At 47.7% G+C, this 19,230-nt stretch overlaps 2 protein-coding genes and 1 non-coding gene across 4 annotated transcripts; 1 reads left to right on the forward strand and 2 right to left on the reverse strand.

Moving 5' to 3' along the window:
* Window positions 1-203: 203 nt before the first annotated feature.
* Window positions 204-18,751, reverse strand: LOC142881536 (choline/ethanolamine transporter flvcr2b-like). 2 transcript variants are annotated; one of them, XR_012925595.1, is made up of 11 exons: window positions 17,656-18,749; window positions 14,328-14,469; window positions 11,115-11,255; window positions 9,774-9,841; window positions 9,443-9,546; window positions 8,054-8,164; window positions 5,293-5,398; window positions 4,880-4,991; window positions 3,468-3,523; window positions 1,989-2,143; window positions 204-442 (listed from the first exon to the last, which is right to left on the reverse strand). XR_012925595.1 is itself a non-coding variant. In XM_076015865.1 (10 exons), exons 1-10 carry the CDS (start codon window positions 18,259-18,261, stop codon window positions 374-376), a joined length of 1,515 nt encoding a protein of 504 aa, XP_075871980.1. In that variant the 5' UTR covers window positions 18,262-18,751; the 3' UTR covers window positions 204-373. The 2 variants fall into 2 exon arrangements, 1 of the variants encoding a protein (XP_075871980.1); XM_076015865.1 differs by lacking the exon at window positions 1,989-2,143 and having other exon boundaries at window positions 17,656-18,751.
* LOC142881537 (choline/ethanolamine transporter flvcr2b-like) lies at window positions 14,498-16,114 on the reverse strand. Its single transcript, XM_076015866.1, has one exon. It carries the CDS (start codon window positions 15,557-15,559, stop codon window positions 14,912-14,914), a length of 648 nt encoding a protein of 215 aa, XP_075871981.1. The 5' UTR covers window positions 15,560-16,114; the 3' UTR covers window positions 14,498-14,911.
* Window positions 17,327-17,399, forward strand: trnat-ugu (transfer RNA threonine (anticodon UGU)). The gene has a single exon. It is a non-coding gene; the product is annotated as a tRNA-Thr (tRNA).
* Window positions 18,752-19,230: the final 479 nt, after the last annotated feature.

Genomic DNA, 19,230 nt, shown 5'->3' on the forward strand with positions numbered 1-19,230 from the left:
TTTTCTCTTGTGCTTTTATTTATTTACACGGCACATCACGAGCTCATAAAACTGTCGTGGCACAAAAAGGGATTTGAGGATTTAAAAAAAAAAAAAAAAAAAAGAAAAACCCTAAACATTCAAGTGAGACATTGAAAAAATACTTCTTAAACGCTGAAAACGTACAAAGTACATGTCTTATCGACGCATTAATTGTTTAATTATTTGTAGTATTTTTTTAATATATTTTTTTAATAAATAGTAAATTTCACATCACGTGTCCTGTCTGAAGACGTGCAGGTCCGGTGCAGCTCTGTCATCTCGTGTTACAACAGTAACAACAAGGCAGTTTGTGGTGATTTTGTTTTTCTTCCATATATAAGTTAGTGTCAGTTTAAAACTGGGCTTCTCTGATGATAACAGGCTCATCCGGGCCGCCCTCGCTGCTGCACTCACTTGATTCCTAACGGGGGAAAAACAAAAAACAAAACATGTTAGTTTAACAGTTCCTGTGCACTGAACAACAAATCATCTAAAAAGGATCACATCAGTCAAAGACTTTGGTTCCCATGATGTCTTGCAAACAAAGGTGAACGTTTCTGTAAAAGGCCCAAACGATAGATATGTAGATGTACTTTATTGATGCCAAATTAGAAAACTACACAAAATGAGTGACAATTATTGGCGGGAAAATAAATAGGGGGAAATAAAAATGTACATATGCTCTTATTTTGGCAAAGACGCTAAATACGAGTAAAATTGTTTGTTGTAAATATTTGTATTTACGTCAAGCGAGGCTCCACTTTTAACAGGCATTCTTTGCTTTGCAATATGCTTTTATGACCACAAGATGGCACTAGAGCTTACGCACCGAGCCGCTAAAGAATAGAGGTTCCTTTGAAAATGAAGGAGCGCACACACAACTGAAGAAAGTAGCTGCCAGCGAACTGCGTTTTGGGACACAGTCTACAAATCTACAAATATTTAAAGCGAAAAACAGACACGTTTAAACAATTACAATCACCCATTTTCCTTTGTCATTTCTAATGACTCTGCAACCACATTATTTTACGGTCTGCAAAAAACAAAACAAAAACGCAATTACCGCCAGAACTTTGTACACACATCTTCAAAAACACCTCTGAAGTCAGCACAGCGACTTCGGCGCCGTGTGTGGCATCGATATAAATGTGTTTAATCGAGAGTCTGCAATCTGATCAGTCATTTTGCAAACGCACTGCCAAACGTGCCTGACGGCAGGATTTATTTTACAAGCAGTCGTTGTAGCCTCGTGAGCAAAAAGAGCTTTAAGCCAAGACAAATGTTTGCATTAGAGGCCAAAAAAAACACCAACAAAAAAAGGCTCAAAACAGTCTGACCTCTGGGTGGCTGACGGGAGCCAACGGTGATTGCAGTATCTGTGGGTCGTTGGGTCAAGCACAGCCAGAAAAACACTGATAGCAAACCGCGAGGCCCTTGGCCTACTAACTCTTTTTTTCCAACAGTTTGGCTGCGGTGAATGCAACTGGTTTTGACGGGACAAGGGGATTCCGAGTCGGTCGGAAATAATCGGATTAACCGTGATCGCAAACAACTGGCTGAGCTAATTGAAGGGTCAGCGGCGGCAGGTCTGCAGCAATCAGGCTCAAACACTCAGTCTGACCCCCCCAGTCCTTCGTAGATAGATGGATAGATGCACTTTATTGTTCCCAAATTGGGAAACTATGCTGTTGCAGCACTAAAAACAATACAAGAAATAAACTATGCACTAATTCCAAGAGTCCAGTGAGCAACACCTGTGTGTTTTTTGTTCTCAGAGCGAAGTTCTGGTTTGTTGAGCTGGGGACTGAAACAGCTGCTTGACCAAAAACATCAAATAAAGAAAGAATAGAAAAGAAAACTGATTTGAGGTGATTGACATGGACAATGGATTGTGTATCAGTGTGATTGGAGGAAACAGAAAGGAGGTGAAAGGGTGGTGGTGCTGATTGCGGGCGGTGTGCTCCTACCTTCAAGCGTCAGCGTGTCGCGCTTAGATTTAAGCAGATTGTTTTTTTTTTTTTTAAGAGGAAAGCTTTATTGATCAGGCTTCAGAAGCGGGGCTCTGCTGCTTGTTGATTAGCGACGTAGCTCCGTAGTCCTGCTCCGACAGCTTCCCCTCCGCCTAGAACAACAGCTGCTGATTACCAACGGTGCCAGTGCTCATTGGAGGTGGATTTTGGAGTGAGGTTGGGGTCGGGGTTCGGGGTCAGGGTCAAGGTCGGGATCACAACATTTGTAGAGACAGTGTGAGTGTATTTTTTGAAGATTGGTTCAAAGCTACACGATGTAAGTTTGGGAACTGGCGCCCTCTGGTGGAGAGTGGAGGTGCGCAAGCATTATTGAGGAGCGTTCAAGTAAGTCAGAGGAGTGAAGATGGTGAGAAGTGCTGAGAAACCATTTCCCTTTCTGACTGATTACTTAAAAAAAAAAACTGAGTCGAAACACTATTTTTTTTTGTTAGTTTTGTTTGTTTCATCTTGACTCAGCGAAGCAAAGTTTCTCAATTTCAACCAGAAAAAACGTAAAAAGTGCAGCTTTGCATATTTTTACGACAAGAGTGTCCGTCTTTGATTTCCTGTGAGTGTACTGCAAGAAACACTGAGAAGAAAAACAAAGCTGTAATTGTAACTCGTGGCATCTGCTTCAGAAGCTCTTCCCAAACAGACCCAAACAGGCATGGAGATGCCTGGTTCTTCCCGGTTCTGCCTGAGTGAGGCCTTTCACATTCTACACTATGATGAAAGAGTGAAACAACCTGTCAACAGCAGAGGTTGAAAGTGATGAAAGAGTGTTTAATCAAGACAGCGGAAATAAAATTTAAAAAAAGAAAAGGAAGAGGAAGATGATTGTGTACAAATTAGTCACAGACACACCTGAGGGGAAGCTATTGTTAGAGCAGACAAGAAGGACCGCATCGCTGTTGGCTCAGGGCTCATGAACCACTTGCAATGTGCAGGTAGTCTTTCCAGACTTTTACCGTCTGCATCCACATCCCAAACCAAAGAGATGCACAGACAGGCGGCAACTTGAAATCGGAATCACGTGTCAGTACTTTGTGTTGTTGGTTTAGTCTTAGATGTGAAGGTTTAGGAGGCCAAACTTGTCAGTGGAGGACAAAAGGGAGCCGTTATGAAAGCCTGGCAAGCAGCAAAAAGAGGCATAACTCAAGAAGAGAGCAGCTGGTTCATTCTTAAAATGAGTTTCGCCACCGAAAGCATTTTCGTTAGTGTGGAAACAGCTCCTCTGTTAGACGGCATGCAAAGGCTGAGTGCAGCAGCGTCAGATGTCATGCGTTAGAGGATAAGTGAGACGCACAGATGGCTACGAAGCCCGTTCACACGGCGGTTAAGCAAATGGCCGGTAGACCCGAAAAAGAGGCTAGAACCTTGACCGCAGGCCTGCATGCAAGCGAATGAAACCTCAGTCGAGCGCTTCACGTTACTCACTGCTTCCTTGGCCAGCTGGTTCGCTTTTTGCCGCCGCAGATCGGCCTTGATCAACCCTGCGGAGAGACGAAGGATCTGTCAGGATGCGGAACAGCTGCAAACACCTGAGGTCAAATATTGTGAACTGTTTCCTGTTGGTGAAAATGCATCAGAGAGCTCCAAACAAGTGGGGACACGCCGTAGCGCAACAGGCGGCTTGCCTCATTTTTTGTCACCTTTCAAACGCCTGGAAGGTCGATAAACCCTCAAATCTCAAAGGAAACTGAAAATAAGAGTTTTCCACGCAAGGAAGCTGTAAACAGAGGGCTAAATATGCTGGGTTGAGGGCTTTGCTGGTGCAGAATGGAACCTTTAAAAAACAAACAAACAACAAAACAAAAACAAAACCCACCAACAACAACAAAGTCTCCTCGCTTCAGATGGGGGTAACTGGTGTAATACCGGCGCTTCCCCAGCAGGTGGCTCTTTTGTGTCAGTGCCGCACTTTTCTGCACTTATTGCTTAGTATTTATTTACCTGTGGAGGAGGGGGGGGGGGGGATCCACCAGCTCGAGCATATTGACTTAAACATCAACTAACAGCTCAGCAGAACAACAGCCGCAGGCTGACGGAGCGACTTAATTTTTAAACTCAAACCTCCGAAACTGAATTCCTGCGTTACTGAGAGAAAACTCTCTCCTCAGTTCATGACGAATCATCTGCAGTTTCAGCTGAGAGCTTTGTTTTTTCTTTTTTTTTCTTTTTGTCACAACACGCTTCCTTTTTCTGTGAAGAGGTGCTGCTGCTGCTGCCGCTGCTGCTGCCGCTGCTGCTGCTGCCGCTGCTGCTGCTGCTGCTGCTGCTGCTGCCGCTGCCGACAGCCAGAAGAAGTCCAGTCAGTCACGTGGCTGACGACTTCTCACTTTGTTTGACCTTTCTGCTGCTAAACAGCCCCCGCGAGGTTTTCCTTGCTCCAGTGACTTAAGTGTTTCTTTAAAGAGTTACGCATCGCTTATTCGGCCTCTGAACGGCCGCTGAGCTGCAGTTATATAACACTTCTGGATCGCAGCGCGATTTAATTGCCGTTTTGCCCGCGTGTGCTTATTAATTAAGCCCCCTGCGCATGACTCGGTGTTCAGAATGATAAACCCGGCGCGGCTCTGCAATCGTTTCACCTTTCGCAGGTCAGAGTGGCGATGCTGTCGCGGCTTAGAAGCGTTTTTTTTTAATCCGGCTGCAGAACTTTTTCAACCCGCCTTCATAAAAAATATGTTTTCACTCCTGACGCAAACCAGACGCCTGCGTTTCTCCTCTGAGCAGCAACGACGCCCGCATTCTGGGGATTTTTGCCGTTTCTCACCTGAGGGCAGCGGCCAACTCGCAGCTGGACGAAAGCAAATGTGTGCCGGAAATAAACTTTTGCTTCCCCTCACCTGTCATAATGGTGCCGATGACGAGGAAGACGCAGAGGAAGATGTTGCTCGCCAGCGTGCCGAACCTGTCGATGATCTTCCCCTGGGCGATGGTGAAGATGATCCCGAACACCTGCGCAGCCGCAGAGACACACAGTGCAGGGGGGGGGGGGGAAAGGTTCACTGACAATAGGAGGATTTCTGCAGCTCCTTGATTTCTGTGGATTGAGTGCACGTTCCTGTTGCATTTTGCCCTGATCGACTTCCACACAAGCAAAACATCGAGAAAAATGCATTTGCATTTGTTAAATAAGGTTTTTGCATTTCGCAGAACCTGTTGATTGCGATGACTCCGTTGAGTCACTTTGTGACTTTGAGTCACTTGTGAAAAACACTGCAATGCCGTCTCTGCCCCGTGAGGCCCAGCAGCGTACCTGCGCCGCGCAGTTGAGGAGTCCCGACGAGGTTCCTTCCGACTCCGGGTAGGTGAGCTCCACGGCGAACTCAAAGCCCAGCGGCAGGTAGCCCGTCATGAAGAACCTGGACACACACGGTCAACAGAGTCGCTTTGGATATGGCAGAGTTTTTTTTAGAAAACTTTCTCAAAAGCTTCCTCAAAAACACCGGTTGGTCTTTCCCGGAGAAAACAGAAAGCATTTAACCAAGTAGGGGACAGTCAGGAAGAAACTGCTGTGAGTTTCAGCTGAAAACCACAGAAGAAGACTGAGAAGAATTAAAGGGAGTGAGCTTTGGGCCTCTGGATTATGTCAGGAGGAGGATCAAGGGGACATTGAGCTCCATGCAAAAGAGGATTAGGGCCACAAGAAGAGAAAAAAAAAATTAGAGTAAGCAGAATTTTTATTTTGAGTTTTAAGTTGATGTTTCGTGAATAAAGTCAAAATTTCGTGAAAAAGTCAACATAAAAAAGATGAAATTTCATGAATAAAGTCGAAATTTTCCCGCAGAGGCTTTCAACTTTATTCTCGACATTTTGACTTACTTCACCTTGATATTAATTGCAAAATTACGTCAACTTTATTCTCGAAGTTTCGACTTTAATCTTGAAATTTCAACTTCATTCTCAAATTGGAAACTTGTTACAAAAAAAAAAAAAAATCCATCTTAATTTTTTCTCTTCTTGTGGCCCTAATCCTCTTCCGTAGCTTCAGCTTTTGGACTTAACTGGAATTTGAGAAAAAAAATAAATAATAATTAACAATTTAAATGTGACTAACAGGTGGATCGTTCCAGTCAGTTTCTCAGAGTCCCTCATTCAGAAAGACTCCCTCGGGGTTATTTACGCAGAAACACAGAGCACACTTGTCTCCCGACTGAATCAGAGCGGAGAGAAAACTTTGCACCTCAGGAGCAGCGCGTTTGCACGTTGCCAAACTGGTATCGGGGAGAGATAAGGAGGCCGCGGAGGTGCGAATCCCAGCGGCAGCTCCATCCACGAAGCCAGCCGGCAAGGGCGGGTCTAAGGTCCAAACACCGAGCCGCCGAGCGACCCCGACCAATCAATGGGTCCGAGGCGACGCTGGAGGCAAGTTCAAACACCTCCTGACTCGCCAGCAGACGAAACATTGGGCTGGAAATCGGGAACTGAAATCCCTTTTTTTTTTCCCCCAGCCTTTTTCTTTCTTTTCTTTTTTTTCAATTCAAAGGAAATCAAACTGTGAAAAAGCTTTTACTCAGTTGGTGGGAAAGTTTCACAACTGCTGGCAAAGAGTCCTGCAACAAAGCTGCCCATACCCTGTGGCCTCCACTGACACAGCTGCGTGGATGTAATAACAAAATGTAGCACCAAACAAAGGGGAAAGGGGAGTGTGTGTGTGTGTGAGAAAGAGACAGCGAGAGAGGGAGATAGAGAAGGTGAGTCATCTAAGTTTCTGGTCATAAACCAAGACAAATCACCTCCATTAGGAGTTGATCTTCAAAGGTAAAATTGTTTCTCAGCTCCGAGGTGGAAACTGATTCTTTTTTTTTACATTTTTTTACATTAATTTTACGTTCCTGTCAATGTGCCGGTATTACGCAGAGTCTAATTTTCAACCGCAGTCCTCCGACCTGATGCTAAAAACCATTAAAAACACACAAAAAGGACACAAGGATCGTAGTATGTACAAAGAGGCACACAAGAGACATTAAATTGGAGTAAAACCAGAGGACAATGACACCAAGAGGAGAGGAGACTGGGCGACGGTCAAACAAATACAACAGGAAGACAGTAAAACACACCAAAAAAAAAACATTATATATGGCGCAGTTCATAAATGTACGATTGTGAAAGATGAAACTGTCTTGAGTCTGAGTCCTCTAAATCTTCCTCGTCTCTGTTTCCACCTGCACAGAAGCCAAACCGCAGCTTACAGTTTAACTTACAGAGCGGTTTTGATGAATCACCCAAACTTTTGGTGACGGTGGACAGAGGCAAGGGTCACCACCAAGAGGCTCCACGCTGGCAAACAAGTATGACACGGAAGCAGGGTGAAAACCCGGGCAGACAGCCAAAGTTCAACACAACACGGTGTCACAACAACTTTAGGCTGAGGTAAAAATAAAAAAATAAAAACAGCACCCGACCACAATTGATGCTGCAATTGATTCCGACTTGGAAGGGAAGACAAGCACGTGGAGGTAAAGGTCAAACCTCTGAGGTTGGAAAAAAAAAAAAAAAAGCCGCGTGGAGATAAAAACAGAAATTAAGAGGAAATCTTGAACCTAAAACCACTGACTGGGTTCTGACTACCTAATAAATGAAACTTAGCACCTTCCTACCAAGCGGCTCGGGGTCGGCACCTCCTGCCTGAGTCACATTTCCCTCACATGATCATCGAGATTTCAAAAGAATTGAAATCCATCCTATTTGAATGAATGTGGGCGACAAGCCCATGAATCCCCCTTCATTCACTTTCAAACCTTTTCAAGATGTGTCCTACATACTGTGGCTGCACTCTGCTTTTTTTTATAATTGATTTTGGGTCTGCATGATTTTGTTTTGGAAGGTTCTTTTTTTTGAAGGCATATAATTGGCTGTGGTGACCGCCTGAAGGGAGCAGGCTAAAAGAAGAAGAAGACAGAGGAGAAGAAAAAGGAGAAGATTTCTCGAGAAGTGCGTGACTGGATAGGAAACTGACTTCACCAGAACATTTTGATTAGGAACGCAGACGGAAAAAAAGACACGAGTGTTTTTACCCGAGAGCTCCAGCGGTGATGTAGACCACCCACAGGTGGCCCAGGCCCAGGGTGGCGGCGTAGACCACCAGCCCCACCAGGGACATCAGGTAGACGGCCAGCGTCGTCTGTCTGCAGGGAGGCGAGACGGACACCAGTGTTGTAGTCAAGACGGCACCAAGCGAGACCAAGAGTTTATCAAGACTGGAGAGCATCGAGATCGAGACAAGACCGAGAGTTTATATATCAAAGAAAAATACAAATACAAAACTTTCATTTAATTGAAAAAAAAAACAGAAAAAAATGACCAGTGTCTTTTTTAAATTCAAAATTTCTTCTAAATCACATCTCTTTTCAGCAAGGTGTCTTTTAATCCTTTCTTTAACATTTTGCTGCATTTTCCAACTATTTTATACCATTTTCAAAAAAAAACAACAATAATTCCATTCCTCGCAGGTGAGACTGGAGCTGCTGCTGCTTTGTTCTTGGTCCCGATACAAACCACAAACCTGCAATTCTCGGCATTTTTGTCATTTCTCACTGCGGCTGCGGCTGGTTTGCAGCGGGACGAAGCAAATTTTTAACCTTTGCTCGCCGTGCTTGGAACCCAGGAGCCTCTCGTCGCCCAGTGGCGGCCCAGATGTCAAGCTGACACCGAACCAAAAGGGGGCGACGCGACCCCTAAACATTGTGAATCAGAACTCAGAAGAAAAAGTGAATTTGTCAAAGAAATGAATGAAAAAGCGCTAACAGCGATGGCACGGCGCTGCATGGAGTCAAGGGCTACTTTTGAATATTACGCTGGAGTATAAAGGCTCAGTAGTTGTGCACTTATCCAGAAAAATGTACATTTATCTGGAGGAAGTACAGCCACGGGGGTTCAAACAAGCGCTATTGTTGTTCCGCCCGCCGTTTATCCGCCGTCGCTTCGGGAGATTAGCTTGTATAAACAAATACTGCACGCAAAAGATAAGATCCAACAAAAAGGACCTGCAAAACTTTTACAGTTTCCTGAAAATGTCGTTATTTCAGTTTACCAAGAGAAGACAAGAAGACGACCAAAACACAACGCGGCCCCGATCTGTGTGTCCGTAGTTCTAAAACATGCACAACTGCGAGACCCGTTGTCGAGGTCAAACGGGTCCGGGGGCGAGGGTGGGGGCGGGGGGGCTAACACCCGGCTAATGCCGCCTACTGGGCGTGCACCGCCGTCACGACGCAGTTAAAAAAGGCCGACGAGGAAGAGGAGCGAGAAGATCAGAGAGAGGCAGTGAGACCAGCGGCACCTGAACAAACAGGAGGCCCGGGAGCGACCGGGGTGGACGGGAAGCACAAACACCCAGGTGTGAGGAAGTCTCCCCCCGAAAACCCAGGCGGTGCCCCCGGCGACCTCCGAGCCGCGTGACTCACTTGTAGGTCTTGGTTTTGTCCAGCCAGATGCCGCAGATGAGGGAGCCCACCATGCCCGCGATGACGATGGTGAGGCCGATCCTGCCGGCTTCCACCTCCTTCCCCTGCAGGACACACACACACACACACCAGGCACCAGGGGGGGTCAGCGGCCTCTCGGTGCAGCATACCAGAACGTGCCGACAGAATGTCTCTGAGAGCTCGTCAGGAACCGAAAATAAACTGATGGCCGATGGGCCTGAGTGGAAATGGATGCAGGAGGAACGCCGAAGCATCAAAGAGACTCGCACGGTATTTATATGTGTACGAGTGTGCGTGGACGGGGACTCACGGGGTAGAAGGCGATGATCATGCGGTTGAGCAGCGTGCTCACGGCGTAGAAGCAGCCCACGTTCAAGCCTGTCGGTCGAGGGGGGGAAAAAAACCACACAGGTTAAGTTAAGAACGAGAAAAGAAAAAGCCTGCACAACACAACCAGGGTCCAGCTCCGGAGAATCGTGACATATCAGAGTCGGAGCAGTGGTGCGCAGTCGGGTCCGACGACCCCGAACGGGAACCTTTTCCAAAACAGAGCCGCGCAGGAGAGAGGATTTCTATAAAAGGTTTGCACCCAGTGAGTGCACACTCTCATTTTCTGTATTATTGTTATCATCTCTGACCGCCTGCCCTCACACTTACTGCCTGTGAGTTCTGTACTGTTAAAAACTGACACTGACAGTGGCTTCGAGAAGGCTGCAGGTTCGATTCCTGGCCCTGGGGCCCTGAGTTCCGCAGGTTCTCCCTGCGTCTGCGTGAAACAACTACAATTACTTAACTTTTTTTTTTTTTTTTTTTTTACGATTTTGCAAGGTTCAATTTGACTTGAAACCTCAATATCTTTTAGCCAGGACACCCACCAGGGCCTCCGAGACAGAAGCTGCAGCGCATCAGCAACGTGCTGCTGCCGTTTGCATCCAAATTAGAGCCTCCACACCAGCAGCATGGAGACACATCCACTATTTGGATGTGCTTATTATTCAGGTGGGGAGTCCCTGGCTGCCTGCAGCCTCCAACAGATGGAGTCCTTTTGCCGTCACTGAGAAAGCGATGAGCGGCCAACGGGTGAAACTTCCAATTCAGGGGAGAACTGCACCTCTAAGCGTGGCGAATGACAGCCGAGACAGACAGTGAACAGGTGACGGACGCAGGCCACCGGGGCGGAACAGTTACACACAGAAATAATAGTCACATGAGCTGCAACCGCATTTTTTCCTGACGTGCCCACACACGCAGACCAAGTGGAGGAGACGGGACAGAACGTGACGTCTGCAGCAGCAGCAGCAGCAGCAGCAGCAGCAGCAGCAGCAGCAGCAGCAGCAGCAGCAGCTCAAACCTCCGCAGGCTCGACGTGAATCATTTGTTGAGCGCAGCTGGACCATAAATAAACTTTGAACCCCGTTGGCGAGCTGCGTCCGCGAGCTTATGAATAACCCGCCTGCATTTTTATGAGATTCCAACGAGATAATAGTGGGAAAAGAAAAAAAAAAACTGAGGCCCTGCCTCCGAGAAGATAAAATCGTTTATCCAACAGAGCGTGGATTCACGCAAGCAAGCAAAGATTCAAAATATTTTTAGAACACAGGAACAAAAAAAAAAAAAAAAAGACCCCCTGGTGGAAATAAGGGTGACGCACCATATGAGATGATGAGGAGGATGAAGGGCCTGTTGCGGAGCAGCCGGAGGATGGAGGCGGTGTAGGAGTACTGCTCCGGCGGGATGGAGCGGGCGATGGCCTGGGCCTGAGTCGGAGGCAGCTCAGGACGCTCCTGGAAGACTGACAGACGGACAGACGGACGGACAGACGGACGGAGGGAAGTCAATGGGAGGACAAAGTAAATAAAAGATACACGTGAGGCGGACAAACTTCAAATCAGCAGGCCGGACAACAAACATCAACAGGGGTCACGGGGAGGCAAAGCACAGCGTGTGTGTTTTAGCGCGTTCGACACCGGGGCCGCGCTGCAACTGTTTGAGGGGGGGGGGTTACGTAATTCCAGGAGTCATGGAAGTGCAGCCACTGTTTAATTTCTCCATGCCGCCCACTGGAGAGGCAGCAGCTGTTGCGAATGCTGCTGGTATCCAGTCGGGATCCGTTGGGCGATTGTGCGACGCCGGGCGATATTTTCTCTCCACTTCCTTTCAGTTTAATGAAATTCCCCTGCTGCAACACAATCCCGTGCAAGTACATTTTAAAACTCATTTTATTACCTTATCATGTTGTTTCCTCTCACCGTTTTACGTTTGTCAGCTGTTCTCATTTTTGATGTCTGTGTATTTCATTGTCTGTTGTAAAACAGTTTTTTTATGTGTGGTGTGACACCTGAATTTCCCCCACAGGGATGAATAAAGTCTCTATCTATCTATCTATCTATCTATCTATCTATCTATCTATCTATCTATCCATCTGTCTATTGCTGTTGCAGGAAATTTCAACTGGCGATGCGCAATGTCAGAATATCGTAACTTTTTCTTTTTTTGTCTTCTAAAAACCCAGCGCGTTTGTGAAACGTATGTACGGGACATTCTCACTCTTGATGCTTTGTATTCGTGTCGGTGTTCCTGGTTCCTGTTGAGAGTTTTGATAAGCCGACGCCTTTGTATACATTTGCCCGTAGCGGCGGCGGCGGCGGCGACAAAAAAAAAAGAAAAAAAAAGGGAGAAGAAAGATCAAAAAATAGCAAGAATGCGGAGCGTCCTGTCACAGCTGGAAAGGCCCAAACATGTACAGCGTGAAATGGAAACGTGCATGTTCCGCACAATCAAGGCATCCTGAGGGACAATTAGCCGGACGCGGCACCTGGAGGGCACGTCGTGGGTGGGGGTGGAGGTGGGGGGGTTGATAATTGTTGCGCAGCCTCTTCAAGTCGCTCCGGTCCTCTGCAGGGAACCACAGCTGTCTGTCTCTGTGGATCTTGGAGCCGCTCCCACAGCTAAATCCCACCTAAAGGCTTCGGCTCCCGGCCGCACTGTGAGTTTGCCTGCACTTCAAGCCCGAAAGGAATCCCCATCGCATCCGGGATTTTTTTTTTTTTTTTTTTTATGGTCAGAAATAACAACAACAACAACAACAACAACAACAACACAAAGTGTGATTCAAGTCTTTTGGAGCATTTAAGCATTTGAATCTAACGTAAACATGCAGACTGAATTCTTTTACTGCCTGCAGATTTGGCTGACTGTTTATTCAGAGGTCAGCGGCAGCGCCACTTGTTGTCTCAGCTCTCTTTGGGCAGGTTTTATTATTTGTTTCGGTGTTTTGTTTTGTTTTTTGCCGTGCAATCATCCGCGCCTGAGGCCGACTCGCAGATGGCCCGGCCAGCAGGAGAACCCTCGCACACGGCGTGTGTCAGAGGCTGAGCCACACGTGCGATAATGATGCGTCACGTCTATGAAAAACCATAGGACGAACCGTCCCGGCCTCCCTGGGAGCAGCACGAGCCGCGTGTCCGACCGCCCCGCTCCCGTCTCGCCGCTCGAAAGAGGAAGAAAACCCAGTGAACTCCCCGCAATCAGCGCCGCTCATAAGCTGCGACAACAACCGCAAAAACAAAGAAAAACAAAGAATACGATTTTACAGCTAAAGCTGTAATCTTTTTTCTGTGTCTGTTATCTCCTGTGAGCGATTGAGCTGAGAGACAAAGGGGCCGTTATCGGTCATGACTAAGTCATTATGTCGCTTTTACTGTGTGCTGATCTGCTTACTTGACAAGTTCCTTGTTGTTGACTTAAACGACAGGCGTGGAACAGGTGAGGCAGCCCACTGAGCCGCGCGAGTCACTTCTGTGGAATGCACTTCTGCTTGCCGTCGACGAACAATGAACAGAATGAGCTCAGAATCACGACCGTGCTGCTCGGCAGAGAGTCGAGATGGTTTAGATGGTCATGCGACAATGACAATAAAAATCTAAATACCTCGTCGAGCCACTTGGTTTCTTTATACACGCTACCGGTCAAAAGTTTGGACGCAGCCTATGAATTCAATGTCTTTTCTTTCATTCTCGTGACTATTGACGTTGCAGTTTCACAATGAAGGCATCAAAACTACGTATGAACACACACGGAATTATGTAGGAAACAATAAAAGTGTCAAATAAGTCAAACACGTTTTTACGACACCGGGACAAGGTGATTCTCCTTAAACTAGACCAGTTGCATTCAATCTTACACAACACATATGGTCAAATGGCTTGAAATAGTGCAGGAAGCAAAGGGGAAGCAGCTAGCGCTGACGCACAAGTGGGCAGATTCTACAAAAAAAAAAAACACCAGCGCTGTGATATTTAGGCTTATTCAGCCAAACTGGAAAAGCAGGAACCAAACGAGCTGAACAAAGCGATTTGAGACGCTGTGTCACTGACCAGACCTCAGAGGAGACGCCGGCTGCACAATGCCGGCCTCATCCGCCATGAACGTAGCGCTCGGTGTGGAACTATGGAATTCCTTCACAGGCTCCCTTTGTGTGTGTGAATGCAGGAGGTTTACACTCCCTGTCAACTAGCCCCCCCCTCCTCCCCCTCCCCCTTCCCCGCCCTCCTCCCCGACCGGACAACAGCTTATTTCATAGAGCGCGCTCCTTCTCTGCTTCTCTCCTGCTGCCTCGCGAGCACAGCATTAAGTTTGTCCAGGACTGCGGGCCAGAGTTCAGGTCAGCTGACCGCCAACTGAGTGATCCACCGAATGAGTAACGAACCAGGGGAGCTTCGTTTGACTGCTTGTACGAGGTTGAGCCACTCATACACAGTCAATCTGCATTTAATGCAGCCGACTGAGCGCGGAAAACTCCTGACATGTCAACACAGCAGAGGCATTTGACAGATATATTGGGGACTGAAACTTTCAATCTTACCAAAGATAACCAGGATGAAGAGCACGGTGGCCACGCCCGCCGTGATGAAGAACATGTTTCGGATGTGGTACGCCAGCTCCTCCTTGTCGTCCACGTTGGGCACCAGTATGGGAGGCACCAGGAACCCGATGGCGATGCCCAGCTACAAGAAAATGGAGCGTAATAAGAGACATTAGTCCAAAAACACATTTTTAAAAAATGACCACGTCCCCAGAATTTGTGTCAATTAAAAAAAAATATGATAAAAAATATAAATCTCCCAAAGCAAGCTGTGGCTAAAATTTGAGATTTTGAGCACTGAAAGGAAACGTACCAAATGACAACTATTATAAGGTACTACTTTCACAATCTTTGCTATAAGAATGTGTTTTCAGAGTCTAAGCCTTTCTTTGCCATTTAAAAAATGGCTCAACAATGTGGAGGTTTCCCTGTTTCGGAATCTAATTGGCCAAACTGTGAGAAAAAGCAACTTCAGCGACTTGGCGAACACACAATCCTCTCTGGGCTCTCACACCAGGACACTACAAGTCTCATGCAACTCTGGCATCCAGCGCAGGCCTGCGTGAATGCACTGGACTCAGCACTCACGCAAACAGACAAACCTGGTTTCCAAGAACTCCGATGGAACACGCGGTGGAAACCTCTTGTTCTCCAAACCACGTCGAGGCCAAGTACGAGGGGATACCCAGGACGCACACGGTGGCCACCGAGCAAAGAAACTGGCCCCAGAACGCCACTGGGAACATGTCCGGATGAGCGCTACCGATTTTCACCCAGGCGCCGATGCAGTTGAGGGCCGAGCCGACGAGGACGACCTCCCTGATGCCCCTGGCGTCCAGGAGCCAGAGGACGGGCAGGACCAGGGGCACGTACGTGAGGAGGTAGATGGTGGACAGCCAGTCGATGGCTGACGAGTCGACGTCGTAGAAGGACGTGAAGATGTTGCAGATGATGCCGTACTGCAGCCACATGGAGGCGTTGCTCGCCGACACGGCGGCGAAGAGGAACAGCATGAGCCAGCGGCGGCGGTACAGCTTGGTCTCCGACTTTGGGAGCAGCTGCGACCCGTCGCAGTGGAAACCTACCGGGACGGTTCCACCAAGAGGTCCATGGCTCCACCGAAGAGAAGCGAGGCCCGGACAGACTTTCTTGGCAGGCTTGGACCACGGCCACACGTCACGGCGGGGCTCCGCGCTGCCGAGGTTTCCCTTGAAAGACTCGTTTTGTGGCATTCTGTCGCTCCACGAGCAGAGCGTCGGCTGTCCTGAGCAGCCGGAGGGAGACGCTTCCCTCGGAGATGCCAGAGAGGTTTGCACAGCCGCAGCCGGAGTCCATTCACAATTGGTGGCACATGTGATGCTAATATAGGATGATGTTCCTAGGATACGGAGGCCACTCCCAGGTTAGCGGGCTACTCAAGCACCCAGTTAAGGTGCGACCGCAAAGAAATAGACAATAGAAATAAGGTCCTGTCGACCCTCTTTTGAAAGTGAGGGGAGCGTCTACAACGCGGTCATATGTCTGATTTCCTGCAAGAGACACCTCTGTTTTTGAGGGCTTAACAACCTAGAAATATCGACTGTAGATTATCAGTAGTTTTGCTGATGATGCGCTGTGTTGTATCATGGTAGGCACGAGGTCGGCCTTGAATTTCAAATTGCTCTTTTTTTTTGTTAAAAGAGGATGATGCATGTTTTTGTTGTTATGGTTTATTTGTATGGAGATATTTTTATGATGTTATGTTTTATTCATGTTTATCTGCTTAGGACTAGTGTATTATTTATGTATTTATTACCTTATCTGTTTATTCATTGATTTTTTTTTAATTTCCCTCTGGTGAGACATTTCCTCCGTCTGAACATGAATAAGACACGGTTTGTCCGACGGTCTTGGAAATGCCGCTGAGCGTGTTGCACAGTCGTAGCAAAGGATTTCTTAGCGTGACGTTGTGGTTCATTGAAGATAATTGAAGCAGGGTGGGGCAACAGTGTCTGGCCAAAGGCGCAGTTTGGGCTCAGCAGTGAACACGAACATCAGGCAGCAGAGCAGTGAAGGAGGCGTTGGACACAAAGAAAGAGGTGCTCGGCCCAGACTCAAGAAAAATGACAACTTTGGGTTTTCTTTTCCTTATTTTCATGATACAAGTGCCAGCTGGCTGGTGACGTTTATATAACATTTATAGCTGCATGATGTTCAGTCACTGTCCACCACCCTCTTGTTTTGCCATAAAATTAATCACTGTTGCAGAATCTCATAGTGTTGAGTCTGTGAAAGAACTCAATTTTTTCCTTCATTACCAATTTAAAAAAAACCTTTTAATAAATCTGGAGTCTTTATTTATTTACTACGGTGCCAATGACCTAAACAATATGTGGGTCACTTGCAACTGAGATGACAACGGGTTTTTTTTAAAGGTAACTGCTGTGACTGTAAACTGCTTGCTGTGGTACCTCAAAATCACTGCCACTCAGAACACTTTTAATGAATGAAACCCAGCTCGCCATCCAGTGAAGCATTGGATTCCAACAGAATTTTGGATTTGGGGTTTCCTATTATTGACAGCGTCAGTGCGAACAAACGTTTTGCGTGTTCATTTGATGACTTATCCAAACCGTCCCTGTTCAATTTAAATAATCCCAGGAGGATTAACAGATGAAGTGCACACAGTGCGATCGCCTCGAGACCACTTAAAACTCGTCTGTGTTGTTTCATTGTGACAGTTCAAGCGAGATGACCAAATAGTTTTCCAACCAGTTAACAACAAAAACTGTTCTCTGAGTCAATGCTGTTATCTGTCATCATTGTCCAGCTTCATAAAGAGATCAGTTTTGTTGCGCCCTGTTTTGTTTTTGTTTTTGTTTTTTTAATAAAAAATGAGACACATCTTCTGCTGTGTGCACAATGATTGCTTCACTTGAGTCGGTTCTGAATGAAAAGCAACTGTGAGCCGCTGCAGCGGTGCTGTGAGATCTTCCCAAGGACGCCTCCCTCTCCCACACGGCCTCATAGCTCAGTGGTTAGAGCACTGGTCTTGTAAACCAGGGGTCGCGAGTTCAATTCTCGCTGGGGCCTGAGTTTCTTTATCAACTTTTACAGATATTAGCTCGATTCAATTTCCTCTCCGGGCGGTACCGGCACCAGGTGGTTCGTTCTTTGCGTAACAAACCCGCAACCAAACACTCAAATCTGAGGGGTGACCCAGTCTTGTTGCCGTCGTTTCCCGGAGCCATACGTACAGTAATGGGTGAAGGATTCGCTGAATGCCTAACTTTGACCCCCCCCCGTCAGCTGTCCTTAGTGACGGCTCGGTGCCGTTTCGCAAACCTACCTGGTTCCCAAACACTCCGATGGAGCAGGCGGTGGACACTTCGTCCGGGCCGAACCACACGGAGGCGATCCGGGACGGCATGCCGAGGATGAACACCTGCGCGAAGGAGCAGCAGAACTGTCCCAGGAAGGTGACGGCGAACAGGTCCGGCCGGGCGCTGGCCACCTTCACCCAGGTGCCCAGACAGTTGAACGCCGTGGCCACCAGGGCCACGACCCGCAGACCCTTCTTCTCCAGCAGCCAGGTCACGGGGAAGATGAAGGGGATGTACGTCAGCATGTAGATCATGGACATCCAGTCTATGGTGAAGTAGTCCACGCCGTAGAACTTGGCGACGATGTTGCTGATGATGCCGTACTGGATCCATTGGTACGAGTTGCACAGCGAGTAGGAGCTGAACAGGAAGACGATGAGCCAGCGCCGCCTGTACAGACGCGTCGGCTGCGGCTCGTCGTAGCGCACTGGCGGCTTCTTCTCCTCCTCCCCGTCGTCGTCGTCGGCGGCGGCGGCTGTTGCTGTTGCGTCGCCCGCCCCCAGCTTGACGTGGTTCTGGTTGGCCTCATCCTCGGCGAGTCGAGCCTCGTCCAGCGTCTGCTTCTCACTCATGGTAAACTCGATGCGCACATGGGCCGGGCTTCCAGAATGTCTCCCCGAACCGCCCGTTGAAACTAACCTGAAAGTGACTCCCCGGACGCGAGTTTAAATCACGACGGACAGACAAGACAGCCCCCTAAAAGTCGATATGAGAGGCTGGGAGGATTTATCTCAGTGAGGCTGCGCACATCTGAATGAGATTTTGGTCAACAGATCGCGGCGCAATTGCCCTCCTTTGTGGTTGCCGGGGGGGGTCATAAACACGTCTCCTGTTTGCCGTGTAAGCCTTGGTTTCTTTCCTACTAAGTTATAGATTCAGCCGCGTATCGCCCCGAGTGTTTACACGTGTTGGAATCCCGACTGCGACCCTCAACACAGACCTAAAAAAAGCCGCTCCTGGATCTTGAAAATAGTCGGTCATTCGCGGGGCGGAGCCAGGTGCCAGTGAGTCGACCCCTCCGGCCACTTGTAAGAGCCATAACTTTGCGACAACTCCAACTAAAAGCCACGCAGATAGGTTGCATGCACACCAGACTTTACGGTAATTGTGGACAGTGTGTCGAAGTTCAACCGACGCGGAGCGGGTGAGTGAGTGAGTGAGTCATCTGGACCCCCTGGAAACAATCCATTTTTTCGTCATAGATTTGATAATCGGGTTGGTTTTTTTTTCCCTCCCTGTAATTTTTTTTTTTTTTTTTTTTTTTTTTGACTATTGATTGCACACCAACAAAGTTATGCCAGTAGTTTGAAACTCCTCCTTCCTGCTACACCAGGCATTACACATGAACGATTTAAAGTTACTACGGTGGCCTTACAAGGTCAAAATACATCCCCAATATTAATACTGTACTCTGGGATGAACTGGCGACAGCCTGTCGCGCTGACAGGGTCATAACACTAAAATAAAGCGCGTCATTTACCCTGTTAGTTGTCTGTAATTACTCGTGAGTAATCACCAGTCTCCCCACCTGCAAGTCCAGG

Source organism: Nelusetta ayraudi, unplaced genomic scaffold (genome assembly GCF_046127955.1).
Source record: "Nelusetta ayraudi isolate G7.1 ecotype Tasmania unplaced genomic scaffold, CSIRO-AGI_Nayr_v1 ptg000202l, whole genome shotgun sequence".
NCBI lineage: Eukaryota > Metazoa > Chordata > Actinopteri > Tetraodontiformes > Monacanthidae > Nelusetta > Nelusetta ayraudi.